Consider the following 25,008-nt stretch of genomic DNA (forward strand, 5'->3'; position numbering starts at 1 on the left):
CGCATGAGGGGACGCAGCAGCCTTCAGTCTGCGCAGGAAGTCACAGAAAATCTTGTTAGACTTGAAGTTGATTTATTAAAATTTTAATTTTTTTTAGAATGATTAAAGACTCATTTATCAGTTTGTTCTCATTCTGCAGTTGTTTTAATTATGACAGAGTAGGCTAACAAATTGCTTTACAGGCGATCTGTAATTTGTGTTCATGGGTCAGCCCCCATTTGACATGAATCCTCATGTACATCAGCATCATATCAACAGACCTGTCCCCCCCTCAACAATATAGGCTAAATACATTTTATTTGACTATTAGGTTAATGTTTTCAGAGGAAAAAATACAAGACAACAGCTTTCATTAAAGATCAGTCAGTCCTCACATCCCACTGACCACCAGTCTCTGTGATGCGACAGTCCAGTTGCTCAAAAACACTTAAATCAGCACATCAGATCTTAATAAACAAATTACTCAAGTGTGAAATCTTTACCGATGTATATTGTATAGTTCGTTGAGAACAAAATGGCATAACAATGGTCAATGGAAACCAAAATCATCAACCCAGTGAGGACTGGATTCAAAGTTTCACCGAAAATCAAAGTATGGTGCCCGTGTGTCTGTATGCACTCCTGACAATGAATGGGCATGCTCCTGATGAGTTGGCGGATGGTGTCCTGGGGGATCTCCTCCCAGACCTGGATCAGGGCATCAGTGAACTCCTGGATAATCTGTGAGTGTACTTACCTGGTGGCGTCAGATGTACGAATACATAACATCCCATAGATGCTCAGTTGGATTTAGGTCAGGGGAATGAGAGGGCCAGTCGATGGTATCAGTGCCTTTGTCTTCCAGGAACTGCCTACACACTCTGGCCACATGAAGCCAGGCATTGTCCTGCACCAGGAGGAGCCCAGGGCCCACTGCACCAGCGTAAGATCTGACAGTCACTCTAAGGATTTCATCCTGGTACCTAACAGCAGTCAGGGTACCGTTGGCTATGACATGGAGGTCTGTGTGACCCTCCAAGGATATGCTTCGACAGACCATCACTGACCCACCACCAAACCTGTCATTCTGGATGATGTAACAAGCAGCATAACATTCACCACGGCACCTCCAGACTCTTTCACGCCTGTCACAAGTGCTCAGTGTGAACCTGCTCTCATCTGTGAAGAGAATTAGGCGTCTGTGGCAGACCTGTCAATTCTGGTGTTCTCTGGCCAACGCCAATCCAGCTGCATGGTGCTGGGCTGTGAGCACAGGTCCCACTAGAGGACATCAGGCCCTCACGCCACCCTCATGGAGTCTGTTTCTGACAGTTTGGTCAGAAACATGCACACCAGTAGCCTGCTAGAGGTCATTTTGTAGGGCTATGGCAGACTATCCTCCATGAACCACACATATGGATGTGCCATCCTGGAGGACTACCTGTGCAACCTGATTGGGCTGCAGGTACCGCCTCATGCTACCAGTAGTGACAAGGACACTGGCAGAACACAAAACTAGACAAGACCATTAAAACCATTCCCTTTTTAGGGGTTGTCTTGTTTTCGCCGCTCTGCATCTGTTGTTACTTTAATTTTTATTGTATTTTATTACGTTTTATTTACATACTTCTATTTAATACTCTTATTCTTACTTGTATAATTCTCTATTCTTTACATCAGAGCAATTGTAATGAATCACTATTTCCCCTTGGGGATCAATAAAGTATTGCTGGTTCTGAAAAACTGAGCTGCTTATAAACATAAGAGTGAAAAACGAGAAGATGTTTACGAAAGTAAAAGACAAGAAATGTCACCAATAAATCTCGGGGATAAGTTTTATTCCCTGTTTACGTATTGTTTATTTATTTATAAACTTATGTATTTATCTAATGATTTATTTATTTTAATGGCAAAAGGAAAGCTTGCTGCTGTGTTTATCCACCACACCTTGATGTAGGTTCAGCTGTGAAGGTGGAGTGGCACTCACTGATGGAGTGGGAGTGGGTAGACAGCAATAAACAGGCAGCAGGTACAGCAGCTCGTGGCAGCTTTTACAAACTGGCAAAGAGTGTGTGGAAAAGGGCCGGTTATAAACTGCAGGGCTGATCAGGGGAAGTGGATACAGGTGAGAGAGTAGGCAGGGAAATCAGGTGAGTGCAGTGATGATGGGGGAAAACTGAGTATGTGTACAGATGAGTGGGGCACTCAAGTGACGGGACAAGAAGGTTAGTTCTTGCAATATGCTCAGCACTTACAACCTTAATATCAATAGTTAACTTAATAGTTATGCCGCCGCTTGCTCACAGAACATCAGATGATGGGGTGCACATTTGAACACACAGGATCCAGGAAGCCGTTTTCACATTTTATTGCTTGAACAGTTCTATGCTTCTGTCTGTTAACTTCAGATAATACATACAGGATTAACAAAGGAAAACATTTTAAAAGTGAAAAGTCCATACGCACATACATAAGTCTTCTCTTTGTTTTACCTGGCATGTTTGGAGGAAAAAAGAGAGTCACAGGCCTGAAGGGTGGAGTTTGTAACCTTGGGGGTTGTGGTCTAGTCAGGAGTGCAGGTGGGGTGGAGACCAAATATTACGTTGATATCTCTCAACGTTCTGTGTTGTTAGATCTTTTAAATAAAGTTCTTGTGAGGGAACTAGTTAGACCTGCACCTTTCCTCATCCCTCCAACATGTCAGTGAAGCTGAATACGTCAATTATGTGCTCAGACTCAGACATAGACTGTATAAAAATAGGCTCAGAGCAAACATGTCCGCCACAGACTGACTGACAGGCAGCTTTTGTGGGTTCATGCATAATGCTGTCTTCAAACAACCAAAAACAAAATTCTACTACTTAACAAAACAAACAACAAACATGCTCTTTTTTGCTCCTTCACCGTATATACTGTATACATATGTGGCATGCCATTCAGGAAATAAGAATACTGAATGAAAAAGTGAGAATATCGAGTAAATGTCTAGAATAATTTATGAAACATGAGCTAAATTAATGGAAAGGCTCAAAAAAGTTAACAAGACGTTGATTTAAAATCTAATAATACACCAAGAGCTGCTTTTTTAAACTTTAAATAAGAGGAATGGCTATGTCAAAAACATAAAAATCTTCAAAAGAAATTTAAAGAATATAATAAATCAGCAACTTCTTCTTCCAGGAGTCTGGTTTTAAGGTTTTCACTGTGGCTGTGTTGTGTTGAAGTTGTATATGTTCATACTGAATTCAGTCAGTAGCATGCGAGCCTTTGACAGGCGCTTGAGGCGATTCTGAAGGTGTTTTCTCTTGGTTTTTATGCCAGAGTCCTCTTGAAGCAGGGACTCTGTTTTCTCCTTGTCCTGAAGCATCTGCAGCATCTCCCGCCGCAGCTGGACAGCAGACTCCTGCAACATCTGGTAGCGGATCACCAGCGGGATCTGGTCAGCCAGACGCTGGCCGGCAATCTGTGGTTTGGAAAGGAGAGAGAGCTGTAACACAAGCTACTATCTGTATCTGTCTGTGTCACAAAAGTATCTTTATTCATATCTGTGTTCAGATTATACCATAAATGGACATGGTTTTTGCTGGAAGTTGTGAGAATTATCTACTTTGCTTCATTTTCTGTATTCAGTTGTTTTCTACTGCCATTTAAACTCCTCATTCATATATCTATATGTTTAGCTGCCAACAAAACACTGGTTTAAGCTAGAGTTGCTCCGATACCAATGCCAATTTTGCAAATGCCTCGGATACTGCCTTAAATGCTGGATCCGGTATCAGGGAGTACGCAAGTCTATGCACCGATCCAATATCACATAATTTATTTATATACTTTAAAGTAGTTTTACACCCGCATAAAATGACAGTTTTCCCAGAAATCAATTCTTCTTTGCTGCCCTAAAACAGCAGTCTACACAGCAAGTCCATCTGTGCAACCACTGGCAACCACTGTTTAAGAGCGGCGAAGAAGAACGGATATCTGGTAGATGGTGTAACGTTAGCCGTAAGCAAAATGTGAATGTAGCGTCACTCTGTTAAGTTTTAATCCTGGGAACCTAGCGGACTGGTCCTGATGGCCTAAGGGGTCTAGAAGGTCCATTGTGAGGAAGCAAGTCAGAGATGTGCTTAAACCTTAAACCATTTATTGATTTATAGACAAGGAACAATAGTTTGAAGTCCTGAGACACTGATAGCCAATGCAGAGATCTGAGAACTTATGCAATATGCTCAACTTTCTCTGGAGTTGACAAAAAAAAGGAAAGAAAGGTAGGACACTGGTGTGCAGTCGGAGTTTGTCCAGATTAAAAATCAATATTTTTTTTCCTATTTTAATAAGGTATCTAAAATATTTGTGATGTATTGAATGCCGTGAGGCACAAAAATAACAGCCCAACACCTGCCAGAAAAAATGTTAGCATTTTACATTCCTGCAAACCACAGATTTTTTTCATTTGCACATCATAAATAGCAGCTACGTTGAAAATTTCAACATGCTTCAACAACGCTGTGGTTAACATGTGGTTAGGTTTAGGCACAAACATCACTTGGCTATGGTTAGGAAAGATCATGTTTTGGCTTAATATACTGGTCTTGGAGGAACAATCCCTGCTGGGAAAGTAGCAAAATCTGGGGAAAAAAACAATCGACTTTTTGTGCCAGTGTATCAGCAGGAAACGCAGAGATGTCTCATTAATAAACAACTGCTTTCTGTGGCGCTGGAAAAACAGTAACAGTTCCCTGAAAACAAACGCACAATTGGAGGCTAAAAAGCCACTGAAAACACAGCAATGACTCGCTAAGAATTACGCCATCCATCATCCCCTCCACCTCCAAATAACAAAGTCAGCTCATATACTATGTCACTTTAGAAGCACTGACATGACAATGTGCAAATGTAACATTGTCATGGTTTGCAGAAACGTACAATGCCAACGCTTTCTTCTGGTGACGGGGCTGGAAATATGCACAGCGTGTAAAATACACTTACTTGGTAATAGGATTTAAGGTGTTTAATCATCTCTTTCAGGGTGGCCCCACTGCTATTATTGCTCACAGTGCTGCTGGTGCTTGTCTTCACTGGTGTACCATTAAAGACAGCCAAACAAAGCTGTTCCTCTTCCCTCTTCCGCTTCCCTAGCTTCTTGCTGTATGTGCCGTCCTGAGTGTAAACAATCAGCTCCATCTTAAACTGAGTCCGCAGCATGGACTCTGCGGCAGTCTCCTTCTCCTGTGTGATTTCTTCGATCTTCATCTGAAGGACATAAAAAACTTGTCAGTAAATAGTGCAGTCATATGTATATAGTAGCAATGGGCAATGAAATGATACCTTAGCTGTTTGGATGAGGTAAGGGAATCCAACAAGGCTGCTCTGTGCCAACCCAAACAGCTCTTTCTTCACAATTTCTAAAAAAGAAAATACAAATCACACAAAACAAAATGTAACAATAACTTGAAGGTCTATGTATTCAGATGTCTTTCAGTCAGTGTAGTATCATGATCAGACATACCTGCTACTTCCTTGAGTTTCTGGATCGCAGGCCCTTCCAGCTGTTTGATCTGCTCCTTGACCATTCCCTCAAAGGTCTTGTAGTTGATGAACCCCGGCAGTTCTCGTCCACGGTACTTTCGTTCAAACTGAGCCACCTCTTTCTCAATATTCCAGTTGACTGCGATAGAAATGAATGTGTGAAAGCAAAAGTAGACATAAAGAAGATCAACACTTAGTTAGTGCAGCAGTCTGGAGCAAAACTTGCATTTTTCACAGCGAGAAGGGAAAAAACATAAAAAAACAACAATATTTTACTACCTTGCTGAATAGTTTACAGTTTTGTAGTATGGAAACCACAGCAAAGACAGCAAAAGAGGTGTAATGATCACATTGCTAATGGACTTACAATTGACTCCAGAGCGCTCTATGGTCTCTTTCCATGCCGCAAACTCTTTTCTAAGACTGGCAAAGATGTTGACCCTGCCTCCAAAGTGGAGTTCCTCCCCTGTGGTGAGGCTGATGGCATCCTGAGTAAACGCCGACACTCTCTGAAATATAACAGGTAAAAAAAATAAATTAAAAAAAGATCAGGTTGTTTTCAGATGCTCAAATCGAGGAGATGCAGTGGTCTGTAGGCATCAGCTGGTAAACTCACATCAATGAGGTAACCCAGTCTCTCAGTGGCATCACATGGGGGTCCATTGCCATATCTCTCCAGCTCTGCCTGAGTCTGCTCCAGTTTCTTTGCTATCTGCTCTTCCAGTTGAGGCAGAGATTGCTGCAAAATAAGAAGAAAATAAGAAAATCCAGGCAGAGGGCAGAGTCTCTGCAGATAAACACACCACAACACACTTCTAGTGGGTCATAAGTGATGGTTGAGAGGGATTGCTTCCGTATGACTCTATACATTGTTTTCAAGGAAAATCCTGCACAGAATACCTTTAAGGTGAAACACTATGAAGTATTCACCTTTATGTGATGCACCAGCTCAAGGGTGAGTCTTTCCGCCAGCTCAGGAACAGTGGCATGGCCTTCATCGTAGAGAATCCTATAGCAAAAACAAAATGTTACTGAGTAAACGCCTCACAGCCTTTCAAACTGCAAATCACTGTTTGCATATCACCTTAAAGGAATGAACTTACTGGAAATATGCATTGTCTTTGAAGAAGGCTTTCTCTCTTTCTAATGCTTCAGTAAGAGACACCTTCTCTGTGATCTCCTGCTGACCTCTGCACCTGACGATCATGTAGCCCTTCTTCAGGGGGATGACTTCATTATGGACAACTTTAACCACCGTCTCTTCTGTGCCTTTGTCCACCAGGTCAGGCTTAGTCAAGATACCTGAAAGAGAGTCCACTGTGAACTACAACAGCACAAAAGTATTAAAGTATTTAAGTATTTATTTTGAGTTACCAAAGATCCTGGTGACCTTCCATAAAAATCCAAACTATTTACCCAGAGTCCTCTCTCCATCAGGATCCACCTCCTGTGCCATCTTCAAAGCTTCTGTGGTTGCTATGTCAACATTGCATGGAACAACCACCAAGCTGATGGTTTCTTGTTTTCTGATGAATTTCTGGATCAGGGCCTTTATCTGAGAGTAGTGATTCATATTATATCAAGTATAAATACAAAGTTATGAACTGTATAACTATTAAAGCACCCTTGTGTTTAGGACTGTTATTAGTTGTTGTTATAATGATGAATCAAGAACAAAAACATCATAACAAGACTAAAAATCTATAGCCACGCCCAGTGAGGTTGTATTAAAGGCAGAAATGCTCTCCTCTTATCTATCTAACAGAACAGAATGCTTTTTTGTCATTACACATAGTGCAATAAAATTAAAGTGCCACATCTGATCAGTGCAAATTTACATACCCATACACACACCCACTTAAGAAGCAACATATAAAATCATATAAAAACCTATAAAATCACAGATCTACTAAAAAACACTTAATAAATAATTAGAGTTATAAAAAATGGGCACTGTGGCAGAATATTGCACCTATTAGCTAATGTGAGGTGGTTCAGCTTGGGAGCATTCACAGTTCTAATGGCCCAGGGGAAGAAGCTGTTTTTGAGTCTGTTAGTCCGGCTTTTGAGGCTTGCATAGCACCTTCCAGAGGGCAGCGGTGACATTTCCAGTTGTGTACTGTCATGGCGGCACACATGGAAGCAGCAGCTTCTGTCTCTCTGTTACGGTGCTTTTTTCTAGCTTTTTTGATTGTGTGTGCAGTTTATGGAGTGAGTGCTGAATCGTGTTGCCAAGCGAGATACGTCTAACAGATCTCAAGTAATTAAAATCAATCAAGTATCATCTCCCCCTCTAGCTTGTCATATGGGAGTTCCACATGGCAGCATTTTGGGCCCTCTATTTTTTCTCTTTTATATCAATAGCCTTCCGAACATGTGCAAATATTCTAATTGTTTACTATATGCCGAATTTTTCTTTCTGATCCAAACCCTGACTTCTTCAGTGTGTTTTGGTGACACTTAATGAGCATACTGTACCTGGTCTCCAATGTTCTCTGGTTGTCCCTGTACAGCCACCCTGGCGATGCCAGGCAGGTCAATGAGTGTCAGGTCTGGAACATCAGGAGAGGCAATGTCCAGGGTGATGAGGTCACTACTGATCCCCGACCCCTTCCCAGCAATTTTATTCTGGGCTGAACAGAGAGAGGACATGCTTCCTTTAACCTCCTCCAACACTAGGCCTTCTGTTAGTGACATTTAAGAGTGCCATAAACTGTACCTGCTCTAATCTTTTTCTCCACATGTGCAGGGTCTTCTATCGTTTCCGTAAAGTTCTGGTAGCTTATGTTCCCGCACCACTTCTCTCCTTCTTTCTCTCTCTTCATCTTCAGTTCAAGAGGACATCTTGTCACAATGCCTGAATTACAAAAGAGTGAAAAGAGAAAGGAAGCTGGGAACCAGTGTACTTGATTACACGAACAGAAGCAGCAAGATATCACAGAAATCACTTCCAACTAAAAGCTGGATGTCTCATTAAAATGTCTAAGCAACACCTTAAAGTTTGACAGGTGTGTCAAAGGGACAATTTAAATTAAATTAAAGTAAAAAAAAAACTGGCATATGCATTACATAACAGTCATATGAATGCCATTTATAATCTCCTTAATTCTATACTGTGTGAAAATATACCTGCAAATTATAAGGTCTAAAAAAAAGATTATTGCTTGGGCCATTAAATAATTACTGTAACTCCAGGCAGCAGGTTATGTTTTTATTATCCTCTGTGTTTATCTCTTTATATTATGGTGGACAGTTGCCATTGGCGAATGATCAGGATTTCACAACAATGCCAAACAGTTTTTAAGTTCTCATGATATATTTGCACAAGTATGCCATTATTCGTTTGTTTGCGTTCGCCACTATGCTCATGATTTCATACAACACACCATCAAATCAATGTGTGATAAACAACTGTTTTTCCCTCTTTTGTTTTCTGGGTTTAATGAAATAATTGATGTTGGGAAATCAGGCTTTTTTTTTTTTTTTTTAGCTTGACTGTGTTTTTAATTACCTTAATGAGACTTTGATTATCCTGGGCAAATTATGTGAGAGTTTTTAAAAGGATGTTTTGATATAGTTTGCCACCGTTAAACATGGTCCCCAATGATTTCACTTACATTTTTTGGTTTCTTCATTTACCCTGGAGGCATGCAAGAACACAGGTGAAGTATTTTTTTTAAAGCTCTGATGGTGTTTTTTCCTTGTGGCATACTTGCAGCCTGGCACTTTTTAATGGAGCCTACAAGTTGGTATGGTCATGCAGGTTTTGAGATTTACACAGTAAGTGTCTCAATGACTCCAACTTACCACTTCCTCTTGGCAGAGCCACCCCTGACAGCGCCTCCAAAACAGAGCTCTTCCCGGAGCTCTGGTCTCCTATCACGGCGATGGCAGGCAGCGCCAGGTCCTTCTCTACACCCAGGGAGCGAAGACGGTCGATGAGGTCGATGCAGGGACGCACCTTCTCCTCATACTGTTGGTTCAGAGTGTTCATGATGATGATAACTTCTTGTCTCCTGTAAAAAAAGGAAATAAAAAGTACCTGACTACGATTACTGCTCCTGTCACAGCGTCTACTACACAATGGCAGCTATTTAGCCTATAAACTCAATGTGCAGGATGCAAATAGCACCGCCCACTGGAAACAAAACTTAAATTAAGTTTCGTTTCTAAAACAAAACTTAAATTAAGTTTTCTTTCCCTGTCTTTCATTTCTCTCGCTGTGTTTTGGTAAGGTGCTGTCTATGTACGTTATTTCATGAATGAACCACTTCCTCTTGTGTCAAATGTTTTGGTTTGGAGGTTTTGTGCATAAACCTACACCCAGCTCAGGGTCAGTATCTGAGGTCCCTACTGAAAATCAAAGCAATTTACACACTTTTTCTAATGTCAAACACATAACAATCCCTACCATAACTGACGACTAAAAAATTAATTAATTAATTAATTAATTAAAAAAAAAATTAGATTGGGTCTGATAAGCCATAAAATGTAAGTCACACTAGGCAAAACTAACACAAAAAACAGTCACCACTTTCTATCTTTACCTTATAGATACTGTATGTTGACTATTGTATTCATGTTGATCCAGTATCCATAAAATAAATAATTTTTGTGTGATCATTAATAGTTATACGATAAATAATCAGTCTCCCTTCATTATAAGCCATCAATGTTACTAAGTTATTACTATAGTGCTTTTATCAATCACTTAACAGTTACTAATAAGATGTTCAGAGATGGATATTGATTCAGATGCTGCAGAACAGCTGACCTAATTTCCCAGAAGGTCAGAGCTCATATGGTCCATTGAAGGAGTCTACATGATGAACTAAAGAGCTAAAGAGACAGAGCAGCTGCCCTGCAGACATAACCTGGAAACCCAAAAGTTGTTCAAATCAAAGTCTTGAAACTGATTTACAAAGCAATGTCAAATTATTTATTTGCCTCTGATGAGGCCATGACAACATGCAAACCCTTTATAAGTGGTGACGCATTAGAAAGTCATATATTCAACTCACTTTTACCCATGACTGTGAGCTGTGATTGTTGAATGTTCAAACAGGTGCTCAGTTGCACCTGTAATGCCTAAATAACAGTATGAGGAACAGAGTAATTATATGGAGGTGGGTAATGTAGCTCCATCAGTAGGGCTTTGAATCTGTTCTTACTATATGTGATTCAATGACCAAATCAAAGACAACAAGGGCGTAAACATCCACGTATTTTTGTTTATTATAGTATATACCAACTATTCAAAAGGCATCGTAACATCCTGTTAAAGGTGTAGTGATTATTTACCATCTCCTCAGTAACGGTCCTAATCTAAAATTAGGACTGTGAAATTAACCTCCTGAGACCCAAACTGTTGTTCGGTATGTATTTTTAATTTCAACACTGATAAAGTCCCAGTGTCCTCAAACAAGACGACAATAAAGTCCCAGTGTCCTCAAACGAGACTACACCCCAATGTCCTCAAACAAGATGACAATAAAGTCCCAATATCCTCAAACAAGATAATAAAGTCCCACTGTCCTCAAATGAGACTACACCCCAATGTCCTCAAACAAGATGACAATAAAGTCCCAGTGTCCTCAAACAAGACGATAATAAAGTCCCACTGTCCTCAAACGAGACTACACCCCAATGTCCTCAAACAAGATGACAATAAAGTCCCAATATCCTCAAACAAGATAATAAAGTCCCACTGTCCTCAAATGAGACTACACCCGTGTCCTCAAACAGATGACAATAAAGTCCCAGTGTCCTCAAACGAGACTACACCCCAGTGTCCTTAAACAAGATGACAATAAAGTCCCAGTGCCTTTGAACGAGTACTTCCTACTTCAGTGTCTTAGCTCGTTACTGTTGCTAAAATTGGTAAAAAATTTGTTGACATATCAGACTACAAACATTATTAATCATAAATAACCAAGCGTCAACAATAAAATGTGATCAGGTTTTGGATCTTTTCCACTTTTGTGTCAGGATCAGCTGCAGACGGACTTGGCAGAGATGGCTGCCATCTTGTTTTTACATGGATTAGTGTATTGTGCTCTTACTACCACTAGATGGCACAAAGAAGAGTCCATGAATGAGGTCTAAGTTAAGCAGAATGAAGTATAAGGTGCAGTAAACCCAAAAATGTGATGTCGTCATATGAGGACCCAGGTCTCAGGAGGATACTGTCACCTGGGAGGTGCACCACAAATATACAGCTAAGATATACTTATTTTGTGTAGTATTTGCCAGTACCTGTGTGCACTATTGTGAACACCAGTGCTCAGTGTTGCAGCTGGTCATCGCGGTGCTAAAATCTACCATCTTAGGTGGAGATGTACGTGTGCGGAAATCTTCTCTAACAGTTTGGACTCAGTGATGTTTCCAGCACCTTGTCTAGATAATGCCGGTGGAGCTGTGGTTGTCCTGCATATATGCTGACAATAACATGACACTAGTCATCAGCCTCATATGAAATAAATCAAAAAAGAAAAGTCAATACACCCAAAACACAATTTAATGAGAAGAACCAAGCTTTCATAATTAGCATTAGAAAACAAAAGAACAAAACTAATGTTTACATTGTCTCAAATGTATTTTACTGGCAAAGTTTGTGGAAGTGAATTTAAACATCATCAGAGATCATAAAATCATCATTTCAGATAAATGTTTCTTCATGATGTCTCCTGGAGAAATGTATTATGAACTCAGTAAACATCCTAATATTATGTCTGATAATCCTTGTTTTCCAGAGTGTAACTATCTGGATGATACATACAGTATTTCAACAGTCACAATGGCTGTGCATAATCCATTCTGTCCTCTGCATGGATCTTTAGATGTGTGTTTAAGTTGCTCTTCCTTTTGAAGCTTTTCCCACACACCATGCACAGGTGGGGTCTTTCCCCTGTGTGCGTCACCCTGTGAGTCTCCATGTCACCTTTTCTATTGAAGCGCCGACCACAGTCGGTGCACTGGTATGGCCGCTCCCCCGTGTGGATTCTCATGTGCAGAGTCAAAGCTCCACTCTGTCTGAAGTTCATGCCACATTCCTTACACTGGTACGGCTTCTCTCCTGTGTGGATCCTCACATGATCCTTCAAGTGGCCCGACTCCTTGAAGCGTTTGGCACAGATGGGACAAGTGTGTCTTCTCTCCCTGGTGAGATCATTTACGTTTTCTTCCACTCCGATGCCGTCTCTGTCCTTGCTGCACAAGTTGGAGTTGTGCCTTTTCCCTTGCCTTGTTCTTGTTGGTGTAAGTGCCTTAATCCATTCACCATTTACCACACCTTCTGTATTCTCAGCATATTCGCTCTGAGCTGCAGGATGGTCTAGAGTCACAGAGTAGAAGGGCTGACAAACTTTGGTCAGTCCATACAGCTCACAGCCTTCTCCTTCAACACCTCGCCTCTTTTCTTCTGCTGTGTAAAATGTTTTGTTGCTCAGAGTCTGGTCGTGGCAGGGGCCTGAAGAATGAGGCTCATCGTAAATACTTCTCTCTGACTGACGAGGGAGTTCATAGTGTTCAGTATCTTCCTGAGGACAAGATGATGTAAACTTTTCCTCTTTGATCTGAGGGGGATCAGGGTCCTTGTGATCCTGACAGAGGCTCCAGTCTTGGTCAGCGTTCTGCTGCTCATCAGACCCATCCTGCTCGTGATGAGTGATCTCAAGATGATCTACAAGAACAAAGGTGTGAAAAGATTTCACACATTTTCATTGCCAAAATTTTCAAAACTTTTCCATGACTTTTCAAGGACCCATAGTGAATTTTTAATTTCCTTGTCTAGCGTTTTTCAGACATATCAGATTAAACTAAGCAAAATTTCAGCTAGTGGGTACATGAAGGAAGAGTTGGACTGTGGGGAAAAAATACATGTATGTGATGGTTAACAAAACATTGTCATACATCAAGCCATATTAGAACTAAAATCAGCTACAGAAAATAAATTTGCTGTTGTGTTACATTAAATGGATGGTTATCCACAGAAGATTACTGTAACACAAGGTCCTCATTCCATTCAATTTCCGATTCGATTTGATTCAATCGGGGATATTTTAGTTACAGTACAAATTTTTGCAAGAATGTGAAAGAGATTCTCAGAGAACTGCAACCGTAAATTTAATAAGAAATTGTTTTTTGTTTTTTTTTAAATTATAAATTCAGAACAAGATTAAAACTGAATATTTTATAACAAAATGTTGTTTGAGCAGCAACAGTAATATTAAAAAGTCAGAGTCATAATATAAACTCAATATCACTGGAAACAAATCTAAAATGTCAATAAAATAAATCATAATCCTGACATCACTGTGCTGAGTGAAGTTTAGAAAGAATAAAGAACACAGATATCAGACAGCATCAGTTCTGCTGTAACTCACAGTTATAGTAATTTTATTTTTAAAGCTTAACACATTCTGGCAAAAAGCGTTTATTCAAAGATCATTCTTGGATTTTGTGAATCCATATCAGGTCATTCCAGTGAAGATCAATTTGAATCAGATGAACTGATTATTTAAACCCAGCCCCAAAAATAAAATTCGATGACTTTTCCAAAAATGTCAGTGATTTTTACTAATTCCATTCATTCAAATAAACACAAGAAGTTTGTGCTCTAGAGAAAGGATCAGCACTCAGTGAATCCTAAGCCCTATGATAAGCTATTACGGCAAGGCTTAACTATACAGACCAGTGAGCAGTGATAACTGTCATGTCTTTGGGGTCATCGGATGGGAACCTCCTTTCACCGGTGTTTTGTCTAGTTGGTCCCACGACACCTCCAGGAGGCTAGACAGTGATCTCTGGTGTCCCAGAGACACTCCCCTAATGCCATGATTTTTTTCAGGCCCGGTAAACGTGATTGTGAAATTCCATGACTTTTCCAGGTTCTCTATGACCGTGGGACCCCTGTGCGTGTCAAGTGGCATTCACATGAATGACACAGCTCGAATATTCCCAGCAGAACATTGCGTTGTAATGAAATGATCAATGTTGTCTGGTTTTAATGTTGTGGCTTATCAGTGTATATTAAATTTTGTTGTATACATATATGACTCCTTTTACCTTTTGTTAGTTTGGATTTGAAGGTGTTTCACCTCGCTGTTTTTTTGTTTTTGTTTTTATTTATAAGGATCCCCATTAGCTGTGCCCTAAAGCAGAGCTAGTCTTCCTGGGGTCCACTGTTGATGGAATATAGTGAAAAAAATCATCAACTGATCACATGCATATATATTTTCTTATGAAAATATCATTTAATGTGATGCAGTTTAGTTTTAGTTTTTGTGTCAAATGGACATGCAACCCAAGAAACCCAGTAGAAATGTCTCAATATGTAGAGCGTTTTTAGTGTTTCTCCAGCACACATGAGTGCATATAATAAAATAATCAGTTTTAATTTTCCTAGCCTTCGTTCACCTCACCTTTCAGGGTTTCTCGCTGGAGCCCAGGGGACTCTGAATCTACTCCCCTGGTGGCCTCATCCTCCATGGGTGATGGGGATGTTATTAGCTCAACACCATCGGGCTCAGCCTTGACATCTGCTGTCTGTTCAACAGTTAATATTCTGTAGAGGTGTGAGGGCGGCTCCTCGTGACCTTCTCTTTTCACATTCTGAGGACACACTGTGGTATCGCACTGCTGCCTACAGGACGATCCTTGCTGACCAGCCCTGTGGTCGTGCTCCTCTTTAATATGCAGAGGAGTGGGCTGCTCCAGGCTCACATCTGGGGCCCACTCCTCCTTGTGGCAGCACTCGGGAGAAGCCTCCTTATCACAGCAAGGAGGACTGACCTGATGAGATGCTGAGTGACATGAGAGTACATCAAAGGGTGAGACCAGAGATAAACTTACTTTAAATTGTCATGTATACATTGTTGTAAGTCTTCAAGGTCAATACATGCAATGTCATCTGAAATAGTTACATTTATTTATAAGACATCCTCATGAAAACAGGCTAATTTTGCATTGAGGCACCATTTGAAACCCAAATCTCAAAAACTAAAGCCTCACCATGTTTTCTACAAATACCTCGTCTTATAAAACCCCAAATAAAGACTGAATCTGTATCATTGAGTGATTCAATTCACACACCTGATCTGTGTAATCTGACTTGCGGCCAGAGCAGCAGTGTTCTCAGATGATCCGTCTCCTGTCTGAACCGGTTGATCTCTCCCTGGTACTCAGTCAACGTTTTCTCCACCGCCCCGAAAATCTCCACAGCCGCCGCTGCCAGCCGCTCAGATATGAAAGCGTTTAGATACTGCAGAGTAGCCATGTCTGCTCGGATGCTGTCGGTCCTGACACATGACCATATATCGGGATGTGACTTCCTTGTTGTGAACAGTTTGTGGGAGGCCGCTGTCGCCTCCTGCTGGTCACTCCGGAGCATGTCCCTATGAAAGTGAAAACACCGCACAGTACTGCCATTGTTTCATGTATCCTGCAGATGACTTACTGACAGTGGTGGGATGTAACAAAGAACATTAACTCAATTAAACCTAGGTACAAATTTGAGGTACTTGAACTTTACTTGAGTACTTCCGACTGTAACACGGGGGTGTAGCACCAAGTTCTGGGCCCTATGCATCAGCAGTCTCTGTGTATCTTCTCTTGATCCATGTTCCATTGATCCATCCATCTCAAACTGCATGAATCAGAAACAACACAGAACCATGAAACTCATGATGCGTTTGGTCTGTGATGATCCTTCTCTGCCTGCCAAAGGACAAACTGATGTCTCATACTATTTTCTACCAAGACTCATTTTTAGTGTTTAAATATTTTTTTTGTCTACAGTATTTTCCTTGTACTGTCTTAAGCCTTAATGTCAATGAATTTAAATTTGTCTAGTTGTGATGTCTTTGTCATATTTAGTGGCATTGTCCAGTCGCTAAATCTTTTGCATCTCACTGGTGACACAGGGTCTAAGAATCACAAGTTGTCTTAGCTTTAAATATTGACATACTGGTTGAAAATGAACATATTTCTCAAGTATTATTTTTGATTTGTAATAGTAGCCTAATACTGAAACTCAGTGGTAATGAAAGTCCGATTCATAACCTGATTTGAGACATTTAATTTGTACACATTTTATACAAGGGGCATTTATCAACATCTCAAATCGTACCCATCAGAAACGAGACAGAACCATGAAACTCTGCAGGAGCTCTGAGGTAAGGTAAGGTTACTTTATTTGTACCTGTAGGTAGATTTGGTTTGCAGTGAAAGGAGGCCTGCCAACACACCAACTAATGTACCTGATATTATTAATTACTGTTTTAATCAAACTGGAATTACATTTTAAGATGGATATTAAATTAAACTATAGCTTTATTGTTGCGAGTTTCTGTGGGTCTTTGGTATTTACATGAAGGTATTACATGTGTTGTTACAGCCCATAAGCTGTAATGTGGGGGCAGATGTAACATTTGACTTATAGTGTTTTAATCGTAACTCTAACATTTCTTGTAAAAACATTTGATGACTGTTAACAAGTAGAACACAGATACAATTATCTATATAAAAACTGTATCCAAATAGTTGAAGAGGTTTTTGGTAAATGACATCAAAACCTAAATGTAATGTAGCTAGTAAGGTTTATTTCTCAAGTATGACTGGATTTGTATCATTTAGCATTAGTTAAATGTCGATGGATGGATTCCCCACAAAATGTATATTTTTCAATCAGTAACAGCTAGGGGAAGTTTGCAGTCTTGGCAGCCTAAATTTAGTTTAGCTTTAGCTTGGCTGGCTTTAGCTCAGGTGGCAGCTTCACCAGCTCACAGACATTTTCCACTGATATTAAACCAATTTATTATTTTTATAATTATTATTTTGGTTGATAGTGTAGATAGAAGTTCAGTCAAGCCTTCAGCTTACCCAGTCTACCCTAGTCAATTCTACAGGGTAAGAAGGGTTTGCTCTTCCTCAGATGGTTTCATTGTAAAAACCAGTCGAGATGAACAGGTTTTTACAAAGAGGGTACTCACCAGATTGTGTGGATGGGGCACACAATTTGAAGAAATGATCGCAATTGCCCTGTGGCTGTGCATTTTTATGATTTCAATCATGACATTTCTTCCTTTCGTTTCATTGGTATAGAACAGGTCCATCTTCCAAAGAGAGGGGGTGATCATGAGCTTCTACTAAAGCAACGTGAAGCTTATTGGATTCATACGTTACAAACACTTTCCCCCAAAGGTCTAAATGATGAGTTGATGCTAAATGAAATGCTGTGACTATTGTACCTACTTTTCTTCACCAAATGTCACTGTGGGACCATTATAGGCCCTTCATCTAGTTCACAAGCTCTTTCTGGTAATGACACATGCTACACTGTGATTGGTCAACTCTGATCTACTTCCTATATTTAAGTAAGTCATTTCGACTACTGCTTCATGCTTGATAAAGGTCCAGAGGACCGAAACATAGCTTCATTAAAAGCCATTGCTGTCTAAGTGTAAGTCAGTCTGCGGGCAATCCTTTTTTCCATGTTAAGCCTTTAGCTCTGTCATTAGCAAGACAAAAGATATATATGTGAGGGTTCTCTATTCTTCTGCACTCTCTCACACAGAACCCAAAAGTTCAGCATTCTTTGTTGCAGCTTTTCTAAGCAAACAAAATAAAATTACTGTATCAGTTGATATTGGTGTTGCCTATCAAGAGAACAAAATCTAACAGATAAGAGCGAGTTCAGCCTGCAGCTGGCTTTCCACATTTAAGTGGGGCTTTCATTAAAAATATTCAGTTTTCAAAAAAATTTATACAAATTGAGGAAAATATTAATTTTAGTAGATTAAATTTAACACAGAATATAGCCGTAACAGTACGATAGACGATGTGAGGGTATGTCCACAGGGGCACCACTGGTATGTGCTTTGTTATCTACCTCTGTCCAAATACTGTTGCATGACCACTTTAGCGGACACCAATAACATAGTGCATTCCTCACAAGATGGCGCCCCCATCCAAAAACATTTCACACAGCGCGATGTCAACTTCATTTTCTATAACCAATAGTAGGTCTAACATAATAGGTTCACTTATAAGTTTAGTAGAGACACTGTTACCTGTAGATAAGAATAATATACAGCAAAGGAAAAGTACGATCATGCAGCCTTCAGTAAGTTTGTAATTAACTCACTGTCGACTATCACCCACTGTATAAGTATCTAGGGACGGTCAAGCCCCGAGTGTATGAGCTGAAACATGTGAGACATGCCCAATAAATATCAATAGCTTGAGTTGAAGAACCACATAATAAACATGAAAAGGCCTGGTGCCACCGCAGGAACTTCAGGGTAATTTTACAGGGCCGGGGCCGTTGGTGCATGTCTCCACCGCTGGAACCACCCCTGAAGTACAGAGTTCCAGAACTTTTACAGGGGCTAAACAAGTCCCTGCCTCAGAGTAGGTACTCAGAACGGCCCCGAAAAACTCCTGGCTGGGGCTCGGGGGTTACTTGGTGCTGATTGGATATACTCAAGGAGGGATGTGACATCAACAGAAAGCAACAAAATAGCCGGCATTTTTAAAACTCAGCAGACGAGGGTTAGCTCGTTCATATAGCTTCCGCCGTCATGTAAACAAACTCAAACGGTCCATGGAAAAAATATTTTTTCCAGCGGATATCTTAGTTACAACATGATTGAGCTAGCAAAGCAGTTTTGTGTTGATATGTGTGGTATTTATTCAGTTTAGGGAAATCACGATGTCTAGAAAGCATCAGCTGACAGGGACAGCTAACAGCGGCAGCAAAGCTAACATCAGGACGTCATCTGCCTCCCGTTGTCGGATACAACATGAAACTACTCCAGTTAGCTCAATCATGTTGTAACTAAGACATCCGCTGGAAAAATATTTTTTTCATGGGTCATTTAGTGAATTTAGTGAGTTATTACAGACACCGCTATAGGCTAACAGCTAACGGCCTCCCAACGGCGTTACGTGGCCCCGGTCAAAATGGTCGCGCAACGATTACATCACATCCAGAGCCCGTAACTTTACAGGAACCGTCCTCCTACTCCGCTCTCTCAGTGGAGACACGGCGGTTGAGAGGGCTGAGCGAGAGGACATCCTGTAGTAGTTCCTGCCCCCCAAATACTACCAGGAACTTCTTCAGTGGAAACGGCCCTACAAGTTCTTATAAAATCAGGGGTGAGCAGAGTTAAAAAAACAACAGCAACGACAACAACAACTGATGGTGCAATTAAAAAGATTTATTTCATAAAATTGCCAATAAAAGGATTTTCTCTCCAGTGTCTGTAAGTTCCGAATCTTACAATAAGTTTCAAAAAACATGAAACCACTCAGTCACACAAGGACAGCGTAGTTTGTTGGAACAGCTACAAAGCAAGTCTGTCACAAGGCAATGTTGTAGAGCAGATAGACAAAAACATTAAAGCATGCCACTGACATTAGTGAAAGAAGGAGTACATGCAGACAATGTACATTGTGGCAGGTGACAACAGAACACATTTATTGAGTATAGCAATTTTGATGTAATATCATTTCAAGGTCATGATGAAACAGAAGAAAGCACCCAAAAATGAGAGATTTTTTTTTTTTTTACTGTATGTCCTTTTTTAACAAGCTAGAAAAGTGTCAAAACCATACAGTACTTGGTTGAAATGTAATATTTTAACAACAAAAATACAGCAGCAGCATTTTTCATCTAGCTGAATACAATCTATTTGTGTATGACTCTCAGTCCAAAGAGGGAGAGATGAAAAAGGGAAAGGAGAGGAGAGAGTGCAAGATCAGGAAGAACCAGGTAAGAAAACAAACAGAGAATAGTGGCACGCAAAACAGCAACTGTTAAGCTGACAAAGAAAAACATTCCATTCACAATATAATTTTACATATACGTCATGGAAGTTATGTGTTCTCCCTACATTAAATGCTTTCCAGAAGCACACGTACACTTAATATCAGTGGACTTCATTCTAAACAGGACATCTTCATTACATTTTCCTAATTAACTATATGCTTTACTATTTGCTTAATTTCACTATACAAGGAGGAGAAGAACAGGGAGCGACTCTGGGAGATGAGAGAGCAGACCAGGGAAAGAGATGAAGAGACGTAGAGAGAGCAGCATACCAGCCACCAAGCCAAAGCAGTAGGATCTCAAGATATTTCTTTTGATTTAGGGGATAAGAATATTGGTCCTAAACAGTTAAAACTGGCAGTACCCACTCACTCAATTTGGCACACAAAAAGAGCCTTTCAAGAAAACTGGTTCAAAAGCTTTAAATGGTTAGAATATTCTTCTCAAAAAAAATGCTGTTTCTGCTTCGCTTGTCGGGTATTTGGCAAAAGTCTCAGATATGATGCATTAGTGAATAAGGGAGTCAGTAACTGGCAAAAGGCATTGAGCAAGTTTCAAAAACATGAAACCACTCAGTCACACAAGGACAGCGTAGTTTGTTGGAACAGCTACAAAGCAAGTCTGTCACAAGGCAATGTTGTAGAGCAGATAGAGGCAACGAGTGCCACTGACATTAGTGAAATAAGGGAGTACCTGGAACGTATTGTGGCAGTGACCTGCTTCTTCGGGAAGCAAGGAATATCATTTCAAGGTCATGATGAAACAGAAGAGAGCGACAATAAAGGGAATTTCCGAGAGCGCATAACACTTTTGGGAAAATTTGATCCATTCTTGCAGAGGTATACAACCCCATCAAACACCACATACCTCTCTTGTAGCAGTCAGAATGAGATGAGTGAATGTTGTTCACAAGAGGTAACAGCAATTATTGTTAGTGAGATGAGGGAATCGCAGATGTTTGCCATTATGGCTGAAGAGGCCAGAGATGGAAAGACGGAATAGTTGGCACTCTGTGTGAGGTATATGTCTGTGGAAGGTGCAGTTAAAGAGAGGTTCCTAGCCCTGACAGAAATGCCACAGTTTGATGCTGCATCAATAACCGCTGCTATTGAGAATCAATTGCAAGAGAAGGGAATTGAGCAGTTGAAATGTGTGGCACAGACCTATGATGGAGCAGCTGTCATGAGCGGGGCAGTTGGGGGTGTGCAAGCCCATTTTCAAAAGCAGCACCCTGAGGCGATATATGTGCATTGCTACGCACGAGTGGAATCTCGTCCTATGTCACACATGCAGAGCTGTTTCTGAAGCCACAGAGCTCTTCAACATGCTTGAAAGTGTCCATTCCTTCTTCAGTGTTTCACTTGTGAACCATCATAAGTTCATGGACACTCAAAAGAAATTAGGATTGGAGCGAAATGAACTTGTGCAGTTGTCAAACACACTCTGGGCATGCCAGGTTCGTTCAGTGACTGCAGCGCTTGACAATTTCCCTGCCATCATTGAGTGCCTCTCCACTATCAACACACCTATGGCAGTGGGATTGAAGGCAAAACTCAATAAATTCTCCTCAATGTATTTGCTGATTGTTTTCAAGGATCTCCTGTCTGTTACAGCAGGTTTACACTACAGAAGGAGACCATAGATATTGCCCAAGCACAGACATATAAAGATGCAGTGATTGAAACTCTGAAGCAGAAACGCAGTGATGCCACTGCTGCAGATCTTCACGCAAGAACAAAGGCTATATGGGAGGCAAACCAGATAGCAGTCTTGGAGCTGTCTTCTGGACAGAGGCAGAAGACAAAGAGAATGGATGGATTTGTTGTTGAGTCAACCTGTGGGGCAGGTAGTGAAGTCTGTGGTTCTTCTGAGTCAGAAGAGCTCAAAAGGAAATTGTTGTTTCCTTGTCTGGACAGAATGATCTCTGAACTTGAGAAGCGTTTTTCTGGTGTGAATCAGGACTTGCTTATCAGAATTCAGGCGTGCAGTCCAACCTCAAACCATTTCTTGTCTGAGCCTCATTTGTCAGCACTGGCACTGCATTACCATATTGAACCTAAGTCAGAGGAAGTGATGGTTGCCAAAAACTTTCTGAAGCGCAAGAGTGAGGCTGGTACCATTCAAGATATGCTGACGATGTACAATCTTCTGGATTATGAGATGTTCCCTTCACTGAAAGCTGTTATTCAGGTTGCCTTAACAATACCAGTTAGCAACTGTAGCTGTGAGAGGTCTTTTAGTGCCTTGCGTCGGCTCCATACCTGGCTGAGGAGGACCATGGGTCAAAACAGACTCCAGCACCTGGCTGTGATGTCAGTTGAGAAAGAGATGCTTGAGAGAGTCAAACACCAGAAAGTAATCGACAGATTTGCCACTCTCAAGGTGAGGCGACATAGATTAAAGTAGAAGGAATAATCTGCAGAGTATCCATACAAAGATGATTACATACATTGCATACATTGTACCATAGGCAGGGTTGCCTCTCTTTTATTATTTTATTATTATTATTATTTATCATTATTATTATTATTATTTTGTAGATTTCAAGCACCTTTCTTTTTTTGAAGTGTATTTTTATTTATGTATTTGTATTATACAGACAAGAAGGAAAAAGGCAGAGACAAACATTGAAAAAGTCAATTACTGTTAATGTGTTAATGTTACATGTTGTGCATTGCATTTCAAATAAAAGTCCAAAAAATAAGTCCAAGGTCCATTTTTGGTATTTTTGGTACTCACTATAGGGGTCTGGTTTACTCCAGAATCATACATACTGTTTATGTGTATGTTGAGGAGCTGCTGTATCAAATGAGTTGTCTTCCCCCAGAAATTAGGGTTACAATATGTTTCTTTTATGATTCCAATCCATTCCTCTTTTGCTGTGGCTCAGCATTTAAATAACCTTTATCAGGTTTAGTCACAGACTTTGCCAAAAAGTGTCGTGCTTTTCTTTTACAAATGTGGAAATGAAATTGTGTTAAAATGTACAAAACAGTGAAATTTATCTTGCCTGGCCGGGCAGCTCTTTGGGTGCTCAGTATCCCTAAATCTCTGATCCCCTGCCCGTCAAATTCACCGTCAATTCACCGTTAATCACTGTTACCATTGCTTATTACTGAATTCTCCTCAATTATGCTAATAGGTGGTTGCCTGCTCACCTGCTGGCCCTGCGATGCTCTGGTTGAGCCTTATGTGCGTAGGGCTATTTTATGCCTAAATGGTCTGGTTATTGTTGTTCTTATCTAGTATTGTTTTTATTTGCACTATGGTCCCACAACTGATTTAATATAATTTTAACTGTTTTTACTGGTGTTTTTATTTGACCTCTGTATTTATTTGTTTTTATCTGCACTCATTTGCACTTTGAGATAGGCCAGTGCAATACCTGTAGTTCCCTTTGATTGTAACCTTACATACAAGGCAAATGGTTGCACTACTCTTGCACCAGCAGTCCGTAACTGTAACACATTCAGTGTACTATGTTGGCAACTTGTCTGTGTTGATTGTATGTATGTATGTGAATATTGCAGCTGTTTGCACTATACTGCCCAAGATGAATTTCCCTTGCGGGACAATAAAGTTTATCTTAAACTGCTGAAAATCTACTGAGTCGTCGAGTAAAATGACTTGAAAAAGTACTTTATTCAACACCTAAACTGAATTTCAGCCATGAAAGTCTGTTGGACTGTCAAATTTTCGACGCCTTGACTGAAATCAAGCCATGAAAGTCAGATTCTGGGGCTCTCTAAAACTGTTATATTCTTACAGTCTCCATGATGAACCAGTCAATTCTTTTCAGGTGATTACTTGCTCAGTTTTTGTTTTTAGAAATCGTCGAGTGAAAGTTTCTCCTCCAATGTCTCAGAGTGAAATGATGAATTTCAGAAGTTTCTTGAATATATAGTTTTGGTCGGACTCCATGGCAACCAGCTTCATACGTCAGCACCAAAAGAACACTGCTTATTCTCACTGGACTGACTGCTTCTATTAATATTTTAATGACTTTTTAATAAATGTATTGAAAATAAAATATTTTGCAATAATTCCCTCCTCATTCCGTAACACTATCGTAGCGTCCCAAAGTATAGATAACTATAACTATGTTTAGCATTAAAACGTAGTTAGCTAAATTGTACGTTGTGAAGTTAGCTGTAGCTAGCTCGGTTGTTAGCCCCCCCCTGACTGTTAGGCATTGTGTTGGACCTATGTCACCTACTTAATGAACAAATATAATTTAAACGGTGTGTTACGTGAGCTAGCATACTTTGTGTCACTCCTTGTAATAACACTTAGCTGGGTCAAAGAAACTCAAACTTCAATGTTAGCATACAGAATATATAAAGCAGGTTTACCTGTAGCTATTTAAATGCAGCACATCTTCTATCACCCTCATCTCTACTTTGGTTTTGGATAGTATATCTCAGAAAGCACAAGACATCTAGCTGTTGCTCCATCAAACATCTGGATAAAGCCATAAAGCCCTTAGATGCGCTCGAGCTCTCATCATCACGTGACAGGTGCTGTGGTGCTGTTCAAATTGGCCTCAGCAGTAAAGGTTTCAAGCTGTGAGGCGATTCGAATAATGTAATGTTATTTATGTGCCATTGTTTGAGATGCTTTGGTTGCTGTTAATTCAGAGTAATGTAACAAATCCTGCACAATCTGTTGTGTTA

At 40.3% G+C, this 25,008-nt stretch overlaps 2 protein-coding genes across 2 annotated transcripts; both read right to left on the reverse strand.

The window, feature by feature from the left end:
• Positions 1-2,337: 2,337 nt before the first annotated feature.
• LOC125893448 (interferon-induced GTP-binding protein Mx-like) lies at positions 2,338-9,747 on the reverse strand. The gene is made up of 12 exons (XM_049584182.1): positions 9,313-9,747; positions 8,225-8,362; positions 7,984-8,138; positions 6,922-7,060; positions 6,609-6,807; positions 6,436-6,514; positions 6,122-6,244; positions 5,873-6,014; positions 5,486-5,644; positions 5,305-5,381; positions 4,966-5,229; positions 2,338-3,442 (listed from the first exon to the last, which is right to left on the reverse strand). The coding sequence occupies exons 1-12, from the start codon at positions 9,497-9,499 to the stop codon at positions 3,179-3,181; spliced, it is 1,926 nt and encodes a 641-aa protein (XP_049440139.1). The 5' UTR covers positions 9,500-9,747; the 3' UTR covers positions 2,338-3,178.
• A 986-nt stretch (positions 9,748-10,733) lies between these two features.
• Positions 10,734-24,766, reverse strand: LOC125897347 (zinc finger protein 551-like). Its single transcript, XM_049590620.1, has 5 exons — positions 24,688-24,766; positions 16,037-16,150; positions 15,598-15,899; positions 14,928-15,308; positions 10,734-13,186 (listed from the first exon to the last, which is right to left on the reverse strand). Exons 3-5 carry the CDS (start codon positions 15,893-15,895, stop codon positions 12,297-12,299), a joined length of 1,569 nt encoding a protein of 522 aa, XP_049446577.1. The 5' UTR covers positions 15,896-15,899; positions 16,037-16,150; positions 24,688-24,766; the 3' UTR covers positions 10,734-12,296.
• Between the last annotated feature and the right edge of the window lie 242 nt (positions 24,767-25,008).

The sequence above is a fragment of the Epinephelus fuscoguttatus genome, linkage group LG1 (assembly GCF_011397635.1).
Source record: "Epinephelus fuscoguttatus linkage group LG1, E.fuscoguttatus.final_Chr_v1".
Taxonomy (NCBI): Eukaryota; Metazoa; Chordata; class Actinopteri; order Perciformes; family Serranidae; genus Epinephelus; species Epinephelus fuscoguttatus.